The 21,864-nt window shown below is 39.3% G+C and overlaps 1 protein-coding gene across 1 annotated transcript in view; it reads right to left on the reverse strand.

Annotated features, from left to right (window-relative positions):
* morc1 (MORC family CW-type zinc finger 1) overlaps nt 1–21,864 on the reverse strand; it is a 108,011-nt gene that overhangs the window by 8,937 nt on the left and 77,210 nt on the right. The window contains exons 20-22 of the mRNA XM_031896211.1: nt 19,424–19,486; nt 5,868–5,949; nt 823–907 (exon numbers count right to left, since the gene is read on the reverse strand). Of these exons, the coding sequence (XP_031752071.1) occupies nt 823–907; nt 5,868–5,949; nt 19,424–19,486 (230 nt within the window). The remainder of the gene's footprint in view (nt 1–822; nt 908–5,867; nt 5,950–19,423; nt 19,487–21,864) is intronic.

The raw sequence follows: 21,864 nt of genomic DNA on the forward strand, positions 1-21,864 counted from the left end.
TACCCTTTAAAGTATGGAGATCAAAATTACAGAAAGCCCCTTATCTGGAAAACCCCATGTCCCAAGCATTCTGAATAACAGGCCCCCTACCTGTACAATGAATAGTATATTGCAATACATGTGTCTATATCATTATTACAATATACATGTGAGAACAAAACAGCTATAACTGGGAAGAAAGAGTTGCCTTCTGCAGCTGACAAAGTGCTGCCTTTAAAGAAGCGAAACTACTTTAGTTCCGGATCTAAATGAATTTGTGTTTTATATAAAACCATTTATTTAGCTACTGGATGGAGAAGAGAGGCAATGTGCACCCAAAGTTACATTTATAATTGCTTAAAAAGATTTGGCCAGGTTTACACCTGCTGGTTAGTAGCACTCTCCCCCATTCCAGATGCTCCCAAAATGAATTCCTTGAAATGGTTATCCTGTTAGCTTGTTATAGTATGAATATGTTTTCAGAAAAATATTGCATTACAGTTAACTTTTAGAACATTTTAGAATCACATGATCACTTATATGTGTATGTGAAAGGAAGGTGGGCATCTAACCCCCCAAACTTTTTTTTCACATCCACTTATATACCCTTCAGTAAAAAGTGTTATGAGTATGTATGTATCATATGAAGATGTAAACTGGCACTTTTTTCTCTTTTCTTATGTTTTGTTAAACTGTCATCAGTTTAGATACTTCTATTATTTCATAAGAATAACACACAAGTTAATTCTCTAGAAGTGTGTAGAATTGCTGGTGTATGCACTAGTAAACAAGTGAGTAAAAAAGGGGTGTTGGAAATCCAACATTATCAAGCAGTTCCTCTACCTGCTGGAGGGGTGTGGACCTTTGGTTATTATAGAGCTGTCATTCAGTCTGTATCTGTCTCTGTTATGTTTCCTTGTAACAACTCCTGAAATACAGAGGGTTAATATTAAAATAAATATTGAAACTGCATATCTAATTAGTACAAAGAAATTAATATATTATGCTCATAAAACCAGCACTGTCCAATTTCATAGAGAAGAAGGGCTATATCATGTAAGTCTTAAATGCTAGGGAGCTAATCAGAAAAGGACAGCATCTGCTATAGAACTAAAATAGCTTTTTAAAATGATTTTTAAAACCATTTTATTTAACCACACTCAGAAAGAATAACCTGAATGTTTTCAGGCCCTGGATAAATAGGGATGTCCCACTGTACATCTATTTCTCATTACTTGTTTATTTCTCTCTCTATATATACAGGTAAATGTAGTAATTTAACATATTTTTATGAGTTTCATTTCATGGTTATTTCTACTCTTTCCTCCTCATTTCAGCTTACTTCTATTTTTATTACCGTCTTTCTCTCTTTTTCTCTCTGTTGTTCCCATTCTGTTATGTTCTACCATTCAATCATATTTCTTCATTTAACAACATTCTCACACTCCTACCCTTTATCTTCTACATTGTTTTCTCCTTTTCTATTCTTTCATCCTAGCTTATTTATCTCCCCCTCTCCCTTTGTATGCACTTTTCCCCTTTTTGTCTTTTCTACTTTCTCTTCCTTTACCCCTTAATATGCAAGCTGTCCCTGCTTTTTATTTCTCTCTTGTTTTACTTCAGCTCTTCATCTTCTGGATCTTCTCATAATATGACTTTCTGCATCGCTACATGTGCCCTGCCTTTGGTTCCATACTTTCTGTGCTATTCCCTTTCTTTTGCGTTGTTTTTAATTAATAAAATTACTGTTTATGACACTTTACCACTAAACAGTTCTACATATATACTATTTTTCAGAAGTCCCTGAAGCTTCCCTGCAAGCAATGGAAAAACATATTTGAATGCATGTCTTTTGTCTTCCCAAAAAAAGTTGACAATCAGGCAAGTTCAAATGTATGTACAGTTATGTAATTTCTTGATCAGGTATCAAGGATCCTTACTATTGTCTTTCTACTCCCATATGACATTAAGCTAGGAACCTTCCCTATATATATTACTACTATATTTTAGACGTACTAATGAAACTAAAGGAATATACCGGTTATACGGATACATGTGCACCTTTTACCATCTACTGTCTATTTTTTCCACTGACATTCTGTAAATACAATGACACAACTATTAGATTTCCTTGGATAAAATGTAGCCAAATAGTCTTGACTTGTAAAGATCCATTTGTGAGTTAACCAGCTTCAGAGCACCAGTCTAAAACTACTGTATAGAAGCAACACAACCTTCCCCCCTCCCCCCGAAATTATTTGTGGTTACGTTTTTTAGAGGGAAACAAAACATAATGCTTCCTACCAATCATTGTTGGACTGGAGAGGATTTAGTCTTGTTTAACATTATAGTGGATCCTTCCTGGAATGCAAATGCTAACCACATAAGGAAGACAAAACCACATGTAGGAGCCTTGTATGTATGTATGTATGTATATCTTTATTTATAAAGCGCTACTTATGTACGCAGCGCTGTACAGTAGAATACATTAATACAAACAGGGGGTTAAAGATAATGGATAAATACAAAGTACACCAATAAATACAAATAAATACAAGGTACAGTTGCAATAAGAGTCAGAAACACAAGATGAAGGAGGTCCCTGCCCCGTAGAGCTTACAATCTATATGGGAGGGGTAACTAACAGACACAAATAGGCAAATGTAAGTGCTGTAGGTCACAGTGGGTGACATTACAGTATAAGTGCCAGTTTCCAGATCAGGTGCTAGGTGAGTGCTCCAAAAGGTAGTCTTTAAGTTTAGTTTTAAAAAGACTGAGGGAGGATTCTCTCCGGAGGAAATCGGGGAGGGCATTCCAAATGTAAGGGGCAGCAAGGCAGAAAGATTTAAGGCGGGAAACAGCTGTAGTAGTTGGAGGCGCAACCAAACGATTGCTCTGCGAGGAACGAAGGAGTCGGCCAGGAACGTACGGAGACACAAGGGAAGAGATGTAGTGAGGAGCAAAGGAATGGAGGGCTTTGAAGGTTAAGAGAAGGAGTTTGTAAACTATTCTTTGTTTAATAGGGAGCCATGATAAGGCCTTTAGCAGGGGAAGGGCCTGAACTCTCCTGGATGAGAGGAGGAGAATTCTGGCAGCAGTGTTTAATATAGACTGTAGGGGGAAAGATGGGAGTTAGGGAGGCCGGTTAGCAGCAGGTTACAATAGTCAAGTCGGGATAGGATGAGGGCATGCATGAGTAGCCTAGCTGTTACATGAGAAAGAAAGGGATGAATTTTGGCAATATTGCGTAAGAAAAAGTGACAGGTTTTGACAGTGGTGTTAGTATGGTCAGAGAAGGAGAGACTGGAGTCAAAGATCACCCCCAAACAACGCATGGAATTGACAGGGTTGATGAGGGTGCCTTCAATAGAGATAGAAAGGGGGGGGGGGGGTAGGACCAGGCTTAGGCGGAAAAATCATTAGTTCAGTTTTTGTTAGGTTGAGTTTGAGGTGGCGATGGTTCATCCAGGTAGAGATAGCCAGGAGGCAGTTAGAGATTTGAGTCTTAGTTTCAACTGTTAACGAAGGGGTCGAAAAGTAAATTTGGGTGTCATCAGCATACAGATGATATTTAAAGCCAAATGAACGGATGAGATCTCCCAAAGACAGCGTGTAAAGGGAGAACAACAACGGTCCAAGTACAGAGCCTTGGGGTACCCCCACATTAATAGGAACTGGAGATGAGATTTTGTTAGCATAGGAGACAGTGAATGAACGGTTAGAGAGGTAGGAAGAGATCCAGGATGCAGCCTGACTACGGAGAACAATCGAATGCAGAATTTGCATGAGGAGGGAGTGGTCAACCGTATCAAACGCAGCCGATAGATCTAGGAGGATTAGTACGGAAAAGTGACCATTTGCTTTGGCAACCTGAAGATCATTCGTAACTCTGCACAACGCTGTCTCAGTAGAGTGCGCAGGCCGAAAGCCAGATTGCAGCGGGTCCAGTAAATTATGTGCATTAAGAAAGTTAGTTATACGGGAGAAGACAATGCACTCTAAGATTTTGGAGGCAAGCAGTAAAAGCGAGACAGGACGGTAGTTAGAGAGACAGGACAGGTCCAGCGTGGCCTTTTTTTAAGGATGGGCTTGACACAGGCCTGTTTGAAAGAAGAGGGGAAACTTCCAGAAGACAGAGAAGAGTTGAAGATATCGAGTAAGCTCAGCAGCACAGTGTTTGAGCAGATAAGAAGGCATGGGGTCTAGAGAGCAAGTGGTGAGCGGAGCCGGCAAAAGAAGCCGGGAGACTTCAGAGCCAGTTACGGGACCAAATGAGCTAAGACATGCAGAGGGGGGCTGAGGAAGGAGGAGCTGGTTAGTATTATTAGAGGGGGGGATTTGGTTGCGGATGGACTCCACTTTGTTCAGGAAGAAATCAGCAAAGTCCTGAGGAGAGTGCATAAAGTCAGGTGATGGAGTCTGCGAGGGACGCAGAAGGGTATTGAATATGGAAAATAGGCGTTTTGGGTTGGATTTATTACTGTTTATGAGGGTGTTGTAGTATTCCTGTTTAGCCTTCGACAGGGCAGAGTTTAGGCAGGCTAATAGGAATTTATAGTGGATAAAGTCTGCTTGCGTACGGGATTTCCTCCACATACGTTCCGCAGACCTCGCACAGGAGCGTAGGAATTTGGTCTGCACATTCAGCCAGGGGCGGGGGTTTTGCACCCGAGTGCGCTTAGGCTGAAGGGGTGCAAATGAATCAATGGTGGAGGCTAGTATGCTATTGTACTCGCTAACCAGGGTATCAGGGTCAGACATCTCATTAAAGGAGGAGAGACTGGACCTGAAAGAGCGAGCTAAGGCCGGGAGATCTACATCACGTGTGCCTTAATATTACCCCCAAATGAGGGTAACAAGACAAAGTGCATATGCTGAAACCCAATAAATTTAGGAGCAAATTTGACAGAGAGACTTGATATCCCTTGGGGAAAGTCAAAACTTTGAAAAAGAAAGTCTGTCTTGTAAACTGAAATAGCTACAGATAGGGCATCCTGAACACTGTTCCAAATATTGGGAGAAGTTGGCCAAATATTTAGCCAATTTAACATCAATATAAAACAAAATACCTAACTAGTTTATTTTGTTAAAGAAAAACTTTTAAATTCAATATCTTATTTGTACTTTTAATATTTTTGACAGAAAATGGGCACAACTGCAAAACTGGGACATTTTAGCATCTAACAGTCTGTTCTTCTCTAGTATACTGTAATAATATTCTGAACAGTAAAAAGAGAGTTGTACTTTGGGCACAGTAGTTCCAACAGAAACTGCTCTTGATGGTACAGCAAACTGATAGCACACTTAGGTGTAGTAACTTGTGGCATTCACTGGTTGACCTCAGGGTATCCAGTCGGAAATCCAACAAGCCAAACAGACAGATACCATACGATTGGTTACAAAAATGGATTACTTCATTCTATTGTTCTTTATGTTTTGGCCAACAGCCTGACCAATCAGAACTGTGGGCTCCTCTTCACCTCCATATCTACTGACATACAAGATTTATTGTGAAGATTTATTGCAGATGACTAATCTCCTAGTGTGCCATAGCCCTTAACAGTCCCACTGTTCTGCTGACAAAAAGGCTAAATAATTAAAATAACCAAAACAAATTAAAAATAAAGCTCAAATGCAAATTGTCTCAGAATATCACTTTGTATGTCTGTGTCAAACTAAAAATTAAAACTTAAAAAAACCCTTTAAGCAAAACAATCAACAGTGCTCAGGGTTTATAAGCAGCCAGTAATATTTTTTGTAGTCATTGTTTGGATTATTTTCTAAGAGAGGCCACCATTAGTTTAAAGTGACAAAAAAACATAAAAAACATACTGCAGATCACTGTTAGATATGTAAAAAAATGTAATTACCAATAACATTATACTTACTGTTTTGGCTGCTTTCTTTATATTTTTGAGAATCAGCCATCCTTTTAGATAAAATATCTGTTCTTGAACTTTCATCCTTCCTCTGATAATACAGAAACACAATGTTGCATATATAGGTTTCATTATAAGGAGATACGGATGATCAAGTGATGGTTCTCTGACTATACAAATATCATTACTTGTCTGCTATGTCATGTCAGGTGTGATGCATCTTATACATTATACATAATTATCTAATATCTTATATACCTTATACATTCACAGAAAGGTTCTCACATACTGGAATGCTTGAATATCACAAAATTTGCCAGCAGCCTGGTTAAGCCCTGCTTACGTTGACTTGGGGCATGTTTGTTTCATTGTCCTCAACTATTGTGAGCCACCATGCCTGTCCACAGCAATTTTCTATATAAACTTTTTTAGTATTAATTTTCTTTGATACAGCACTGGCATGTTCTGTAAAGCTTTAGGGTGAAGAAACATGGAGCTACTAGTAGCAGCTACTTGTTGTGGCTACAAAAATAGACCGATTATTTACTGATAATTGTCTCATTATTGTCTATGGAAAGGTATTTTCTGGCATTTAGTAGCCGTAAAAAAGTAGCTGCGACTAGTAGCACTGTATGTGTCTTTACCCTTACAGGGATTTTACTTGCAGATCCGTCCCTGCCCCAGGTACTATATTTTCTATCAACACAGCATGTCCTAGCAATGAATACCATGTTTTACTGCTGACAATGTAATGACCTATTTATGTAGAATTTATGTGGAATTCCGAGGAATGACCTCTTATTCCCTAGACTTCTCTCTATCTAAATAAAGAATTTTATGTATTGAGCATGTGAATATACTGTGAATATATTTGTCTCTAATTGTATTTGTAAGCATTTGCTTTTTTTAAAAAAAAAAAAAAAAAAAAATCGTTATTCTTTGGTTTTCCTAATAATTACCTCTTGATCTCTATACATAGCTTTAATTAAAGAGTTTTATGTATTGTGCATGATCCCAAGGGAATTATATTAGGGCCATTAGGGCCCAGACACTGAGCAAAGTGCAATTTCAGATGCAATCACTACACTTTCCCCCCACAATGCACTGTTTTCCCCAGAACCAATGTGTCATTGCCAGCACAATGTGAGTGTTCAATTGGATGCAATTGTGCGCATATGACTGGTGAGCTGTGTCCAGAACAAGTTCGCCTGATTAGTCAAAATGGATGCAACTGCGTGTGTGCTTTGCGGTAACTTGGACACCCTTTTGCCAAATATTTTTGTAGTCTGTCTGCTGTCAGTTCCGCTGTTTGCTCATGTGAGTTCTGGCATTCAGCATGCAAATGATGTCTACACCAGATACTTTAGCTGCAAGTACCCAACTTCTGAGACACCTGGTTAGAAGGCCAGTGGTGCCTCGGGGGCCGGTGGAGCCTGCTGGGCCAGTAGAGGCTGGAGGGCCTGGGGTTGGGCCTGGGGAGGAGGTGCCAGCTGAAGTTCTGTGAGATAGTATTGCAAGATGTTATTTTGTGTAATATATTATATATATATATATACATTCATACACCATCATAAATAACGGGGCCCCTCACAACATTTTTGGGCCCCCCACACCCCCACTGGCCCCTCCCCCTGTGAACCCTCACATCAATACAAAGGACACACAGACATTGTTAGCCAGGGCCCCCTAAAGCATTCGTGCTGCTTCCCCCCTGCTTTAAACTTATTTATGTATTTGAAAATAGAATATAGATGTGTATATATATATACACAATACGAAGTGCTGGGAAGCTGGGAAGAAAACATTTGCAAACATTTAACCCATATAGCATATTGATGCTGTTACTGATAAATGTAAGAGTGTAGGAGAAACTACATGAAAGTATAGAATACCATATCAAGGAAGGAAAAATAATGAGACATTACTCAGTTCAAAAGTAGAAAACTAAAATTATTTTACTTAATATAATAAAATAAAAAAGGGGGGGGGGGAAAAAAAACTTAGGGCTTGCTGCCCTTGAGTTCTCGCATGTCCCTCTTTAGTTTGTCCACTTCCCCCCGGAGCTGGGCCAGCTCGGCCTTGATGTTGGCCAGGTCCTCCTGCACTGATGGTCCCTCGTGCGCAGGAGAACCTGGCACCCAGCGCTTGGCCTGGGGGGAGTTCGGGGCCTGGGGGGAGAACTCAAGGGCCTGGGGGGAAACTGGGGGAGGAATCAAGGGGGGGGGGGTGTCCAGGGCCTCGGGGGCCGCTTGTCCTTGGGCCAGTGGATGGGCCTCTTGGGCCGCTTGTCCTTGGACCTCTGGGGCCAGTGGATGGGCCTCGGGGGCCTGAGGGTCCTTGGGGGACTGTGGTGCCTCGGGTGCCAGTGGATGGGCCTCGGGGGCCGGAGGTTGGGCCTCGGGGGCCTGAGGGTCCTCGGGGGCTAGTGGTGCCTCAGGGGCCGGTGCTTGGGCCTCAGGGGCCGGTGGAGCCTGCTGGGCCACAGGAGCCTGGAGGGCCTGGGGTTGGGCCTGGGGAGGAGGCGCCAGCTGAAGTTCTGTGAGATAGTATTGCAAGATGTTATTTTGTGTAATATATATATATATATATATATATATATATATATATACATTCATACACCATCATAAATAACGGGGCCCCTCACAACAACATTTTTTGGGCCCCCCTCCTCCCACGCCCCCAATGGCCCCTCCCCCTGTGAACCCTCACATCAATACAAAGGACACACAGACATTGTTAGCTAGGGCCCCCTAAAACATTCGTGGCCCTTCCCCAAATGACTCACACTATGGGCCGCTCCCTGCTGCTTCCCCCCTGCTTTAAAATTATTTATGCATATGTATTTGACAATAGATGTGTATATATATATATACAATAGGAAGTGCTGGGAAGCTGCACACCATAAGGAACAATAATACCTGGGTGCCTGTGGCAAAACAAAATCTAGACAGGCATGGGGTGACAGCACACACAGGATTTTCACAAGGAGTCACAAAGATGTGAAATAATATTCAGAGGTTTATTGTGAGCAACGTTTCAGTTCCTCACGTGATGGACGTATGTCTTTTTTCAACCCAACTTACTATGTTACAATGTTACTTTCATCATCCCTGACATTTCTTACATTTGTACCTTTAGTTCTAGAAAATGTAACTGTCCCAAGGAGAGGTGGAGATAGAACACGTCTGCTATTACAAAATGAGGCAAAGTGGATACACACAATGGACACCCTGGAGCCACTGGGTATGAATGAGGCCTTGAGCTTTAAATGCTTTCTGTAATTATATGATTTTCATTTACAGCAATGAATTTTTGAATAATGGACTCCTTTCCGGAAAAAAGAACTATCTCCCTATCAAATTGCTGTCTGGTAGGAAATAGTTTTTCCCTTCTATAAGTGTTGCAAATACTGCATACAATGTTGCTATGATGTAACTAATTTCTAAATGGATACACTATTTCCAAGGTGTTAACTAAGGGTAGGCCACTAGATGGCAGTACACTTTCTTTCCATGATAACCTATACACCTGGCCACACTGGTGGAGCTGGTGAAACTTGTTGGTGGGGTGTAGGGTATTTATTCTGTTTGCTATTATCACTCATGTATGCACCTGAGGAAGGCTGTTAGCCGAAACATGTAGTGCTGTGATGTCTCAAACTTTCACTGCTTCACTGAGAACATGTGTACTCTCCAGGTTTCTTAAACTTGAATTCATTTGTACCTTTAGTTCAAATTACTTGCTAAATCTTTTACTGAATGTATACTGTAAAAGCATAATAAAGTACAATAATTAGCTTCCGCAATTTCAGCAACCAGATCTGAACTCCTACGCTTCAGGTCAGACCACAGACGCCGGAGCTGGTGGAGGTCCACATCAAGGGCAAACCCGGCGAGCAAACCTTCTCTTAGCTCGCCCAGGATTGCCCTCTTCCTCTCGTGGACCCCTAAGTCCCCCAGCGGCGGGTCGTCATATCCTAAGCGCAGGAGCATGCTAATGATAATATAGCGCCTCTCCCCTGGTAGCAGATAAGAAACCCCAGGCATGATCCTCTCTGTAGTGTGGCTGCAGGCTCAATGACACAAAATGGCCCCAAGTCGCGCATGTCACGAGATTACAAAATTGCCACAAAATGTCCGCAAGTTGCGAGAAAAAAAAATCGCCAAAATATACATAGTTATGTATTTTGCGCGACAAAATATTCTCCGCTACAGTACTGTATATTATCGCGACAAAATATTCAACGCTATAGTACTGTATATTATCGCGACAACATATTCACCGCTATAGTACTGTATAATATCGCGACTAAATATTTACCACTATTGTACTGTATATTTTGGCGACTAAATTTTTACCGCTATAGTACTGTATATTAGTAGCGAAATTCCATACATGCCAAGACTTTAGTGAAATTGAGTAAAAAGACACATACTTGAATAAATAACACTGTAAGTCCATATTTTATTGCCAAAAACTCATTTACTGTACTTTTCTATAATTTTTCGCCTGCCTGTAGTAGGTGTTAATTTTCGCATAGCCGAATGCGATATTTAGCGCACCTAAGTGTTTGTGAATCATGCGATCGGATTCTTTTCAGCGTGGAAATTAACGCATGCGTTAAAAGTAGCGCATGCGGTCACGCGACAAATAACGCATGCGATATGGGACTTAACGCACGCGATAATACTATGGTGAATCGCGCGCTAATTATCGCGACTAATTTAATGCAAAAAAGCGTGCGATAATTTTTATTGCACTTTAGTGAATCGGGCCCATAGCGTTTTGCATTTTGGCCAAAAAGTTCCATTTTGGTCTCATCTGACCAGAGCACCTTCTTCCACATGTTTGCTGTGTCCCCCACATGGCTTGTGGCAAACTGCAAACGGGACTTCTTATGGTTTTCTGTTAACAATGGCTTTCTTCTTGCCACTCTTCCATAAAGGCCAACTTTGTGCAGTGCACGACTAATAGTTGTCCTATGGACAGATTCCCCCACCTGAGCTGTAGATCTCTGCAGCTCGTCCAGAGTCACCATGGGCCTCTTGGCTGCATTTCTGATCAGCTCTCTCCTTGTTCGGCCTGTGAGTTTAGGTGGACGGCCTTGTCTTGGTAGGTTTACAGTTGTGCCATACTCCTTCCATTTCTGAATGATGGCTTGAACAATGCTCCGTGGAATGTTCAAGGCTTTGGAAATCTTTTTGTAGCCTAAGCCTGCTTTAAATTTCTCAATAACTTTATCCCTGACCTGTCTGGTGTGTTCTTTGGATTTCATGGTGTTATTGCTCCCAATATTCTCTTAGACAACCTCTGAGGCCGTCACAGAGCAGCTGTATTTGTACTGACATTAGATTACACACAGGTGCACTCTATTTAGTCATTAGCACTCATCAGGCAATGTCTATGGGCAACTGACTGCACTCAGACCAAAGGGGGCTGAATAATTACGCACACCCCACTTTGCAGTTATTTATTTGTAAAAAATGTTTGGAATCATGTATGATTTTCGTTCCACTTCTCACGTGTACACCACTTTGTTTTGGTCTTTCACGTGGAATTCCAATAAAATTGATTCATGTTTGTGGCTGTAATGTGACAAAATGTGGAAAAGTTCAAGGGGGCCGAATACTTTTGCAAGCCACTGTATTTACATCTTGAAAAATAAATCTAATAGTGCATACCTACCAGTTCTTATAGGATTTAATATATTTATTCAGAATACAAATACTATCATGCCAATACTGGAGACACTATGGTTTCAAGTTTCTTTTTTAGCTAGAGCCACACACAGTGCATCAAGATCAAAGAGACATGGCATTACCAGGCACAAATTAAGGCCATCAATGATTAGCATTTGTATGAATATACATGGCTTAAGCTGGCCATACACGTGGCGATCTCACGATGTTTCGTACGACCGTCGGTCGCACGAAACATCGTCAGATCCGCCACACACCATTCAGGGCTGAATCGGCAGGTAAGGAGGTAGAAACAATAGGATTTCTACCTCCTTCTGCTGATTCAGCTCTGAAGGGAGAATTTTGGTCAGGCGCCTTCTATGGCGCCCGATCAAAATTTTCTAACTTGGCCGATCGGCGAGCCGACCGATTTCAGCAGCTTCCTGCGATATCGGTCGGCTCGCTGACATGCCATACACGCACCGATTATCGTACGAAACGAGGTTTCGTACGATAATATCGGTGCGTGTATGGCCACCTTTAGTTTGACAAAACTTTTCTCATATACCTCAACCAACAGCACTGCTTTCCATTGGAAGCAGATAGTTTCGTATTAACCCTTTAAGCTATGTTTGAAACTTTATAGTATTTCATTGTTTCGAAAGAGTTACGTACAAGGATAAAAATAGTTTTACAACTAAAACTCACAAAGGGATCGTCGTAACTTTATATGCGAGTGCGTAAATGAGGATAGCACCTCTGTGATTTATTGCAAGTAACTATAGCAACACACTTTGCAATTACCATTTTGTTTGAGAGTGCATCTGTCACTACATTCAGAGTCCAGTAGTTTGTTTCACAAAGCATAAAAGGGTAAAACGTTCACACAATTCAGTGGGATTGTCCTGCTTATGGCAAATAAAGCCTCTTTCACACTGCAGGGCTGGAATAACGTGGTATATTGAATTAAAATTTGATGTACAGAAGTAAACCATTACATTGAAAGGGGAACTATATTTTCTCATTTGTAGGGTAACTATTTACAAAAGCTGGATAATACTAGAGTCCTGTATGTTCTTTGATGTGCCACAATGTGCCTGGGCTCAGGCTCATACAACACAACCAGATATATACACTGAACACCATTTCTATAATCTTCTGTCAGTCCATCCTCTTTTCTGAACTCTTCACGTCCCTTTTTTCCCCCGACATTTTAATTTCATTCTGTCTTTCTCATCTCTTAACCAGTTTGTTCTAACTTTCTCCATGTCTTTTTAATCCCTATTTTCTCCTTTAAAGTATAATGGGGTTATGTAATAAAAGGCACTAAGTTTGCCTAGGAGCAGTAACCTATAGCAACCAATCAGCAGGTAGAATTTACTGGTCACCTATTTAAAAGCAAACATCTTATTGGTTGCTATGGGTTACTGCTACTGGGCATAGTACCTTTTATTACATATGGGGGACAGTGTTTTTTTATTAGTTATCAACTCTTCTTATTTATTCTCATTCTTTATGTTTTCATTTTCTCTTCTCTCTTCCATTTATCCGCAACTAAACTGATATTCTCTCCCATCCTTCTGTCTCTTCTGCGCCCCTCACTGTCCTTTCTTCATCTACCTTAATTGGCCTTCTGTTCCCTCTCCACTAGGGGTGCCACTATGCCAGAGACAAGATTAGGGGCACCATAAAACTAAATGGTCACCCCCCAGTGATCAGTGGATCCTTTGTAAGAGCTATAGGGTTTGAAATGTTGCAGTGCATAACTTTGAGTAGGTGGGACAAAGAGGTTCCTAATGCAATGCATCCAAATGGGAAAAAACATTGTAGTTAAAGGACATGTAAAGCCTACATTTGCCTACAATGTATACCAGTTAGGCACGTTTCCCCCACCCAAATGGCATTATTTGTACTGCATATATCCCTTCCGCTTGCCAGCACCATCACATTTTCCTAAAGCAAATAGCAGCTGTCACCCGGTGGCTATTTTTCCTCTAAAACATAATTGGATACATTTAAATCTGCAAACAGCCTACACACACAAAAACTATTATTCAGCATACATTTCATCCAGAATACAAGCTCATACAGGCAGAACTGTATAAAAGTTCTGCTTTGTTTGAGCACTGTAATGGTAAAGCTGAGCTCAGGAGAAAAAAATCATGTGGGGTTTACATGTCCTTTAAGATCATCCTTCTTCCCATAATTCACTGGGCCCCCTGCAGCAGTATTTGTTCATTTCTTTCTGTTCTCTGATTGTGACTCTTGAAGCAGTGCAGCAGAAATCAGTTCTCTTCCAGTTCTGTTAATCATTTGGGTTCTGCTACCTTGTTTCAGGAGACAGAACCTTAGGTACAGAGAACGTAAACAGAAAGATACTGCTTTTAGGGCCATGGCAGACAGGGAGATTAGTTACCTGCGACTCGCGGAAGTTGCCTTGAGAGGAAACTTCCATGATTTCGGTAAATTGCGGCGCCGCATATGCCATCCCACCAGCGATTTACATTCAAGCCGGTGGGATGGCATATCGGGGAGATTAGTCGCCCGCAACAAGGGAGATTTGTCGCGGGCGACTAATCTCCCCATCTGTCACGGCCCTTATAGCAATTTAATTTAAAAATAATCTGTAAAAACCACAGAAAATTCTTAATTCATGTAAACTGGAAAGTTGCTTACAATTATATTTTCTATATTTATAGAAAAGCATTTAGGGGTCTAGATCCCTTTTATAAAAACCCCAGGGAAACAAGAAATGCTGATTTATATTTTCAAATAGCACAGCAATTGTTGTACAATTTCTTTCCACAACGCAGTTTACAAAAATAAATAAATTAACCACAAAAAGCTAGCTTTTAGCAATATTTCCACTGCTGAGCTAAGTATGTACTTTAATCACAACTGCCTGGAATTACATTTTTCAAGAAGACCATACCATACACCTTTAAGTGAGCATTTATTATAGTAACATAACATCAAACTACCATGGTTACTATAAGAACAAACTGTATTGTCTGCATATTTGTGATGCCTACAGTAATTGCTAACAGCTTGAAAGGATCCAGGGGGGAATTTTATTCAGAGCTAAAAAATGAAGGGATGATAAGAACTGTTTAAACATATCCTCTTTCTTTTTGTTGTTAAATGGCTAAACATAACTTTTTTAAATAACAAGAACATGTTGATTGAGTTGCTTGCTTTGAAATGCTTCAGCTTTTAAATGTGTTTAGCTACCTATTATTACCCATTTTTGAATAGACCTTTCTGATTTAAATAAAATAAAGATTGGATTTAAAAAAGTATATTTACCAACACTCTGAGGACACTATCATCCACCAGTAAGGCTGGTGAGTTCAAGTTGGAGACCATCTTGTTTACACACGCATTTAAAGGGGATGTTCACCTTCTGTGCGGTCCTCTGAGACTGGTAAGACTTTGCCGAAGAAGAATTTTTCCCATTGCAATTAATTTAAAAAAAAAGTTGTTCCTTTATAAATTCAAATAAATTGCTTACCCAGTTGTGCTTTGGGGGAGGTGCAGAGATTGCCAGCAGGGTGATCAAAGGTGTCAGTAAAACAGGAGTGGATCTAAATTCTATTATTATTATTAACATTTATTTATAAAGCACCAACATATTCCGCAGCGCTGTAAATTCTACTGCGCATGTGCAGTCCCTCTTCATTCCTATCACAGATTGATCCCATTGGCTGGAAGCACCGAAGTAGTGATGAGCTAATTGTTTCACCAGGCATGGAAAAAATTGTGGTTGCGTCAAAAAATTTGTGTGCATCAAAAGTCATGTAGTAGCTACTACACTGAACACATTACACATGCATAGTGCATCACCAGGCATTCCGATGACTCCCATCTGCCGATCTTGGCATGTGGGTAGTAACGTGAGGGGGTTGGTGACCCCCTCTTTTAGTCCCCCGTTTAGAGCATCTGGTAAATCGATATTTTAACCATTTACATAATATAAAAAGAGAGCATTGTTAAAAAAAAATTGAATTAGTAAAGTTCTTCTTTTGCAAAGTTCTAGCACTATGGCAGGACTTTGCAAAAGGTAAACATCCCCTTTAAAAGAGATCTATTATAAGATTTGGGGTCTGTTTACTAAGGTGCGATAGACAGTGATAATGATTTGTTCGTTTATTTCATGCATGTTTATTACATATGGGTGCTCTATGACAACCTGAAGATACACCTCAAAGCTAGGTGGGCTATATGAGTTACTTCTCACTGATAGTAGCCAGCAAAACAGACGACTTAACCATGTAGGTGCCTAATGCCACCATTAAATAACATAAATATTCTTCCATGCAGGGCACCTATCATATAGAAGTTGATAGGGCTAAAACTAAAAGAGCTGAATTTCCAGACTATTACACTATAGTTGCTGATGTGGACTTGCTTACCAATACATAAACTATTTGGCGGAGGTCATTTAGTGCTAACCACAAAAGCAATGCAAGGATTTGGCTCAGGGAGAGAATTTTTTGTTTTAAAATCATGGCAGCGCATGCATTCATCTTAAAGGAACAGTAACACTAAAAAATGAAAGAGCTTTAAAGTAATAAAAATATAATGCACTGTTGCCCTGCACTGGTAAAACTGGTGTGTTTGCTACAGTAACACTACTATAATTTATATAATAAGCTGCTGTGTAGCCACGGGGGCAGCCATTCAAGCTAGAAAAAAGGAGAAAAGGCACAGGTTACATAGCAGATAACAGATAAGTTCTGTAGAATACAATAGTGTTTTATCTGCTATCTGCTATGTGCCTGTGCCTTTTCTCCTTTGAATGGCTGCCTCCATGGCTACATAGTAGCTTATTTATATAAATTATAGTAGACTTTCTGAAGTAAACACACAACTTTTACCAGTGCAGGGCAGCAGCACATTATATTTTAGTTACTTTTATACACTTTCATTTTTTGGTGTTACTGTTCCTTTAATTGTACCCTTTTAAAGAAGTTAGATTATAGATAATATTAGAAATATTAGTACTTTTTTATTATATTACATACCGGTAAATAAATACTTATGTCTACAACAACAACAATGGCTCCTCCCTGCTGAAGTTGTATGAATGCACTGATCATGATATACATATGCGACAAAATCTCTAGTGGTATAAGTCCTATTTTATTCAAAGCAGCTTTAACAGCTGTGAACCAAAAAATGTGTTCATCAAAAATACAAAGTATTTTGCATTTATTTTAATTTGAATAAATGGATGTTATATTTAACTTGCATCTGTTGCTGGGTATATTTGCAATGGTTGCATATTCAGTACATAATGAAACATATATCTAAAGGCTACATAGGAAAATGCTAAATTTGAGGTTACTATAATAAATCTTTTATGATCAATGTTTTCTTTACTGCTTTAAAAAACAATATAACAATAAAATGCATTTACCCCCTGCTACAGTTATCTGTTATCTGAGTTAATCATCTGTCCAGGGAAAAGAAAATACATCTTTACAATTGAACGTGATATTGATTTGGGGGTGACTACATCTTTTATTATGACATTTTGTTTATCTTCAAGGGAATTTCAGCAGATTAGCATGTCCCAGTGGGATAATGGGGCACCACCCACCAACGTTAACGCTACAGAATCCCTAAATCATGCTTTTTAAAATGCACATCCATCTTTAAATGATTAGCAGGTCCCTTTTCAATCCCCTGTGCAATGATAAATGCAAAAAGAATGAACACACTAAAACGTATTCTGACAGGTCGTCTCCAATTAAATTCCAATAATATATTTATAAATAATTTTTTCCATATTTTAAAGCCCTTTGTAGGATTCAGATTGAGCTGAATCTTCAGGGTTTGGATTTAGTTTGGCTTTAACATTTAGGGACACATTTACTAAAATTCATTTTTTTCTGGGCTTGAAAGTCATATAAACTTGACATGGTATAAATTCAAATTAAACTCGATCATTGCTGTATTTATAAAATGATACGATAATGCTCGAATCTTTCATATGAAAAGTTTATATTCAAAAATAAAAGCATTGTTAAAACTCGAAAAAACGGACGTTCATTTCATGATATCCTCTTTATAGATAGAAGTCACCATGCGAGGTATTCACTTTTTTGTTGCATTTTTTAATAAATAAGGAACCATTCACACTTTTCTAATTAGTTATGGTAGAACATAGCTCTAAAACTACACAAATCCGAATTTAGATAAATCTGCCCCTAAGCCTTCACCAAAGTTATATACAAAAATAGATATTTTATTTTTCAAGAGAAAGTTTCTTATCACTAATCTCACATTCACATTGCCCACTGCGTCATGGGATAAATAGTACAAAGCATTGGGGAGTGTTCCTTAACAACTGTTTTGTGGCACAAAACCATCAGTTTATTTGCAAAATATTTTCACAGTTCACCACTAGATGGTGCAATGTGTTACTTCATTCCAAAGGTGTGGTTCTCACATACCCTTATACACGCTGGAAAATACCAGCATATCATTGTGGGAAAGAAGACACAAAAGCTAATATGAACGTTTTGGGAAAAAAATACTTTTTGTATTTTAAGGAAAACTATAGACAAAGTTTATTTCTATACTAATGTGGTCATATTAGTACAAGTGATATATTTATGCAATATTATACATTATGATTATAATCCATGTTTTTAATTATTTTTATGTCATTCCACTTATACAGGTTTATTCTGCACTCTGTCTTATCACTAGTGATGACTGCATTTGTCCCTTTTCAATTTGCTGAAAAATTTGCGAAATGACAGTAAAATTTGCAAAATGGTGAAAAATTTGCAAAATGTGTTTGTCACACGTTTTTTTTGTTGCCCGCACCCATTTTGACGCGACCGTGCTTTTGTTTTTACATGATCACGCCTTTTTTTACAAGACCGTGCCCATTTTGACACAACGCAACAAATTTTTCATTGGCGAATTTTCTCTGAAGTTTCGTGTAACAATTCGCCAATGGCTAAATGCGGCAATTCACTGCGAATCTATGCCTGGTGAAAAAATTCCCTCAGCACTACTTATCACTGCCTAGACCCTGCACCCTTCATTATCACACATTGTCTGGTTCCTGTACCCACCGGTAATATATGCACTTTCTACATTTTCTTGTCACATATTGCTATTTTCCTACACTCTTACTTTAAACAAATTGCCCCACACTCTTCCCTATGATCACACTTGCGTTGCAATAGGTTCTCACAAACCCACTGCATTAGGTATGGGAATTAAATCACTATGCAGCCCAACTGCTCAATGTTTCAACAATGTTATTACACCATTTATTAAATTACTAGTTACACTTTAAAAAGATAATCACCAATCTTCCTTTTAGCCCTTGGTGCCAAATGCTTAGATAGCTCTAGATCTGGGTAGATTTGTATTATGTGCAAACAGAAAATCTAGCCAAACACAAAGCAGATCAAGCAGTGGTGTAATTATACAGGAAGATTAGAATCCCCCTTAAATAATTCTGTGATCTGTTTTACTTAAACAATAAAGATGTAAAATTAGCTCTGATTGCAGCTATTCCTGGTTTCTTGTTGGAAAAAGACCATGTGCAACATATTTCCTGAATTTAGTCCACTGATATTGTGCAAATCATTAGTGTAGAAAAGAGGAATGCTCACCAAGAAAGGAAGTGTAATTGTCTGGATGCAATGTGTTTATAGGGGAATTTCAATGGGTGCATGTGCATTCTCTTTAAAAGGACCATTAAACTTAAAATACAAGATGCATTTCATTTTGATCTTCTCAAGAAACTAATATCTGCTTTTTAAAGAAGTGGTCTTTTCCTTTGACATCTCAAATATTTAAAAAACTTCCATTTAAACTAAATGACACTTTATTTATAAAAAAAAAAAAAAGATTTCATACCTTTTTGGAAGATATGCTTAGTAATGCTGGAACAGCTAAATGAGGCTCAGTTAAATTGCACTTCTGCGGGAGAAAAAAAGGCATTGTTAAAATTACTTTTTTTGTATTAGATGTTTTAAATAAAGAAACAAATCAATATCTAGCTATCTGATTACTATAACAATACACTTGTGTCAAAAGTACATGCCTTAAGTCCACAGTCTCATTCTTTTGTAAACTTGATATCTGTCTCTTTAAAACAGCCCGTGTGCTGACAACAGAAACAGCTGGCCATTGTTTAGTAAGTTTCTGTGAAACTGAGTAGAGAGGTCTAAAGCACGCTAACCTTAAGGGCTATTCAGGGGGACAGTATATTTAATCAATCAGGCCAGAATTGCATTGAAACTGAATTGGGCTCTTAAAGAGATACGCTTAGAAGCTATAACTGACAGGATGAGAAGGGACATTCAGGTTGGCAAAACAGTCAGGTTTAGGAACTTCAAATAAAAATTACTTACATAAACGGCCCTATTAGTGAACAAGACCTATAGGTAACTTTTTATGTACATTAATATTTTGAAGAGTAGTTTTTAAGTGTCAGTATCACTTTAAGGCAAAACAATATTGTGATTATATTAGCAACTCTCATCTTGCTTCTTGCTCTCAGGTACTCCAGTGCTGAGGTTTACTTTACAGGAATGCAATAAGCTCAGCCAAGTCCTGCCCAGCCCGCTTACACTTCATCAAGAACAGGTCCAATTATAACTGGGTGCTGTGATAGAAAAGGTGAGCTGGCAGACAGGCTCTGTAACCTAAATCAACTCTATTGTGGGTATGCAGCCTTAAAAACATAGAGGCTGCAGAGCAGACAGGCAAGGGACAGGTTATCTGCACCTTACAAAACTAATGTCTCATGAATATTCTGCTTTAGCCTGGTCTCTGCAAGCTCTCTCCTCTTTTATTTGAAAAACAGATTCAGAGTACACTTGTAAGAAAACCTAGTGGAGCTTGTTTGCTTCTGCTTTCCCCTGTGGTGCATTCTTCAGCATTCCACCGCTGGCCGGTGTAGGAAGGAACACATTCCATACTTCCGTATGCGCCTGTACTCACAAAGGCGCATGTAATTGCCAAACGCAGGTGGAACACAACATGCTGCGTTCCATTTGTGTTTGCACCATGCACCTGTGTGAGTACAGGCACATACAGAAGTATGGAACGCATTTGTTTGTGTGCTCCCCTGCAGTGGAACACAGGAAAATGCCACCACAGGGGAAAGCAGAAACAAATGCTTTTGAGTATGAGCCCTTATACTTGTCTTTTGCTTTTAGTGGATGTGTTTACATGGGGAGAAGATTAAGACTTAGGACAAAGTAGACATTCTACCAATATCTGGCATTTTCTATTACAGTCCATGGGATTGGGGCTGCCCCTCCCCCCGCGAGTGCGACTTATACTTACTTTTGCCGCAATCGAGAAAGGGAAGCAGGGTAGCAACAGAGCAGGGCAGATGGGGATCAGGTCTGGGTCAGCAGAGCCCATGAGGTTTTTTCCCGATGTCCTGCTGGCCCAATCTGACCACACAAGCACTAACTGAAAATGTTCACGTCCACATTGTAGAGCAAGCGTCATGTTTATATCTCAGCACTTTCCATTTTATAGAGATTATACAGCACATCAATCACATCAGTCCATGCCACAGTGCACCTTACGATCAGTGGTCTCTACCAAACTTGCAAACACCATGGTCAATTTTATTAGGGGCCAATTAACCTACCTGCATGTTTTTGGAGTGTGTAGGGGGGATTCTGAAGTACCAAGAGGAATTCCACAGACACATTTCTGAACTAGTAATTTATAACTAAAGAAAATAATAACTATGTTGCAGGATAACTACATAAACATTAGCAATACAGGAATCCTGTTTGTTCTGTTCAGTTTTGATTTCATTTATATAGTGAAATTGGAGTAAATGAATACACAAAAAGGATCTGCAGCTTCCTAGGTAACCTGCTGAGCAGTAATAATTTGCTTTAAGAATAAACATACAAAGCACCACATATATTGACTCTCATAGTAAAGCACTACTACAAATTTACAGGCTACAATTATTGTCCCTATTATCATGGTTTAAGTATTAAGAATTCCATTAATTATGAATTCAGGTAATGTAATTTACAGGGAGGAGTTCACAGAGACAGTGGAGCGCATAAGTTACACTACAGTGTACCCCAGTAGTGTATGAACACTGTCAAAATCAGCGTTGCTTCCATCAGCCCAAGAACCCACTGTGATCATTCATTTCACTATTTGGGTGTTGGGACCTGCTATGCTGAGCCTTACAAATCTTTTCAGCATAAAGTATTTAGGAAAACAAAGGCAATGGCAATGGTGTTGATATTTAGGCTTCTATGTTGCTGCTCATAAGTTAATGAGCCACACTGATTTATTTCACTGACCACCCT

The sequence above is a fragment of the Xenopus tropicalis genome, chromosome 2 (assembly GCF_000004195.4).
Source record: "Xenopus tropicalis strain Nigerian chromosome 2, UCB_Xtro_10.0, whole genome shotgun sequence".
NCBI lineage: Eukaryota > Metazoa > Chordata > Amphibia > Anura > Pipidae > Xenopus > Xenopus tropicalis.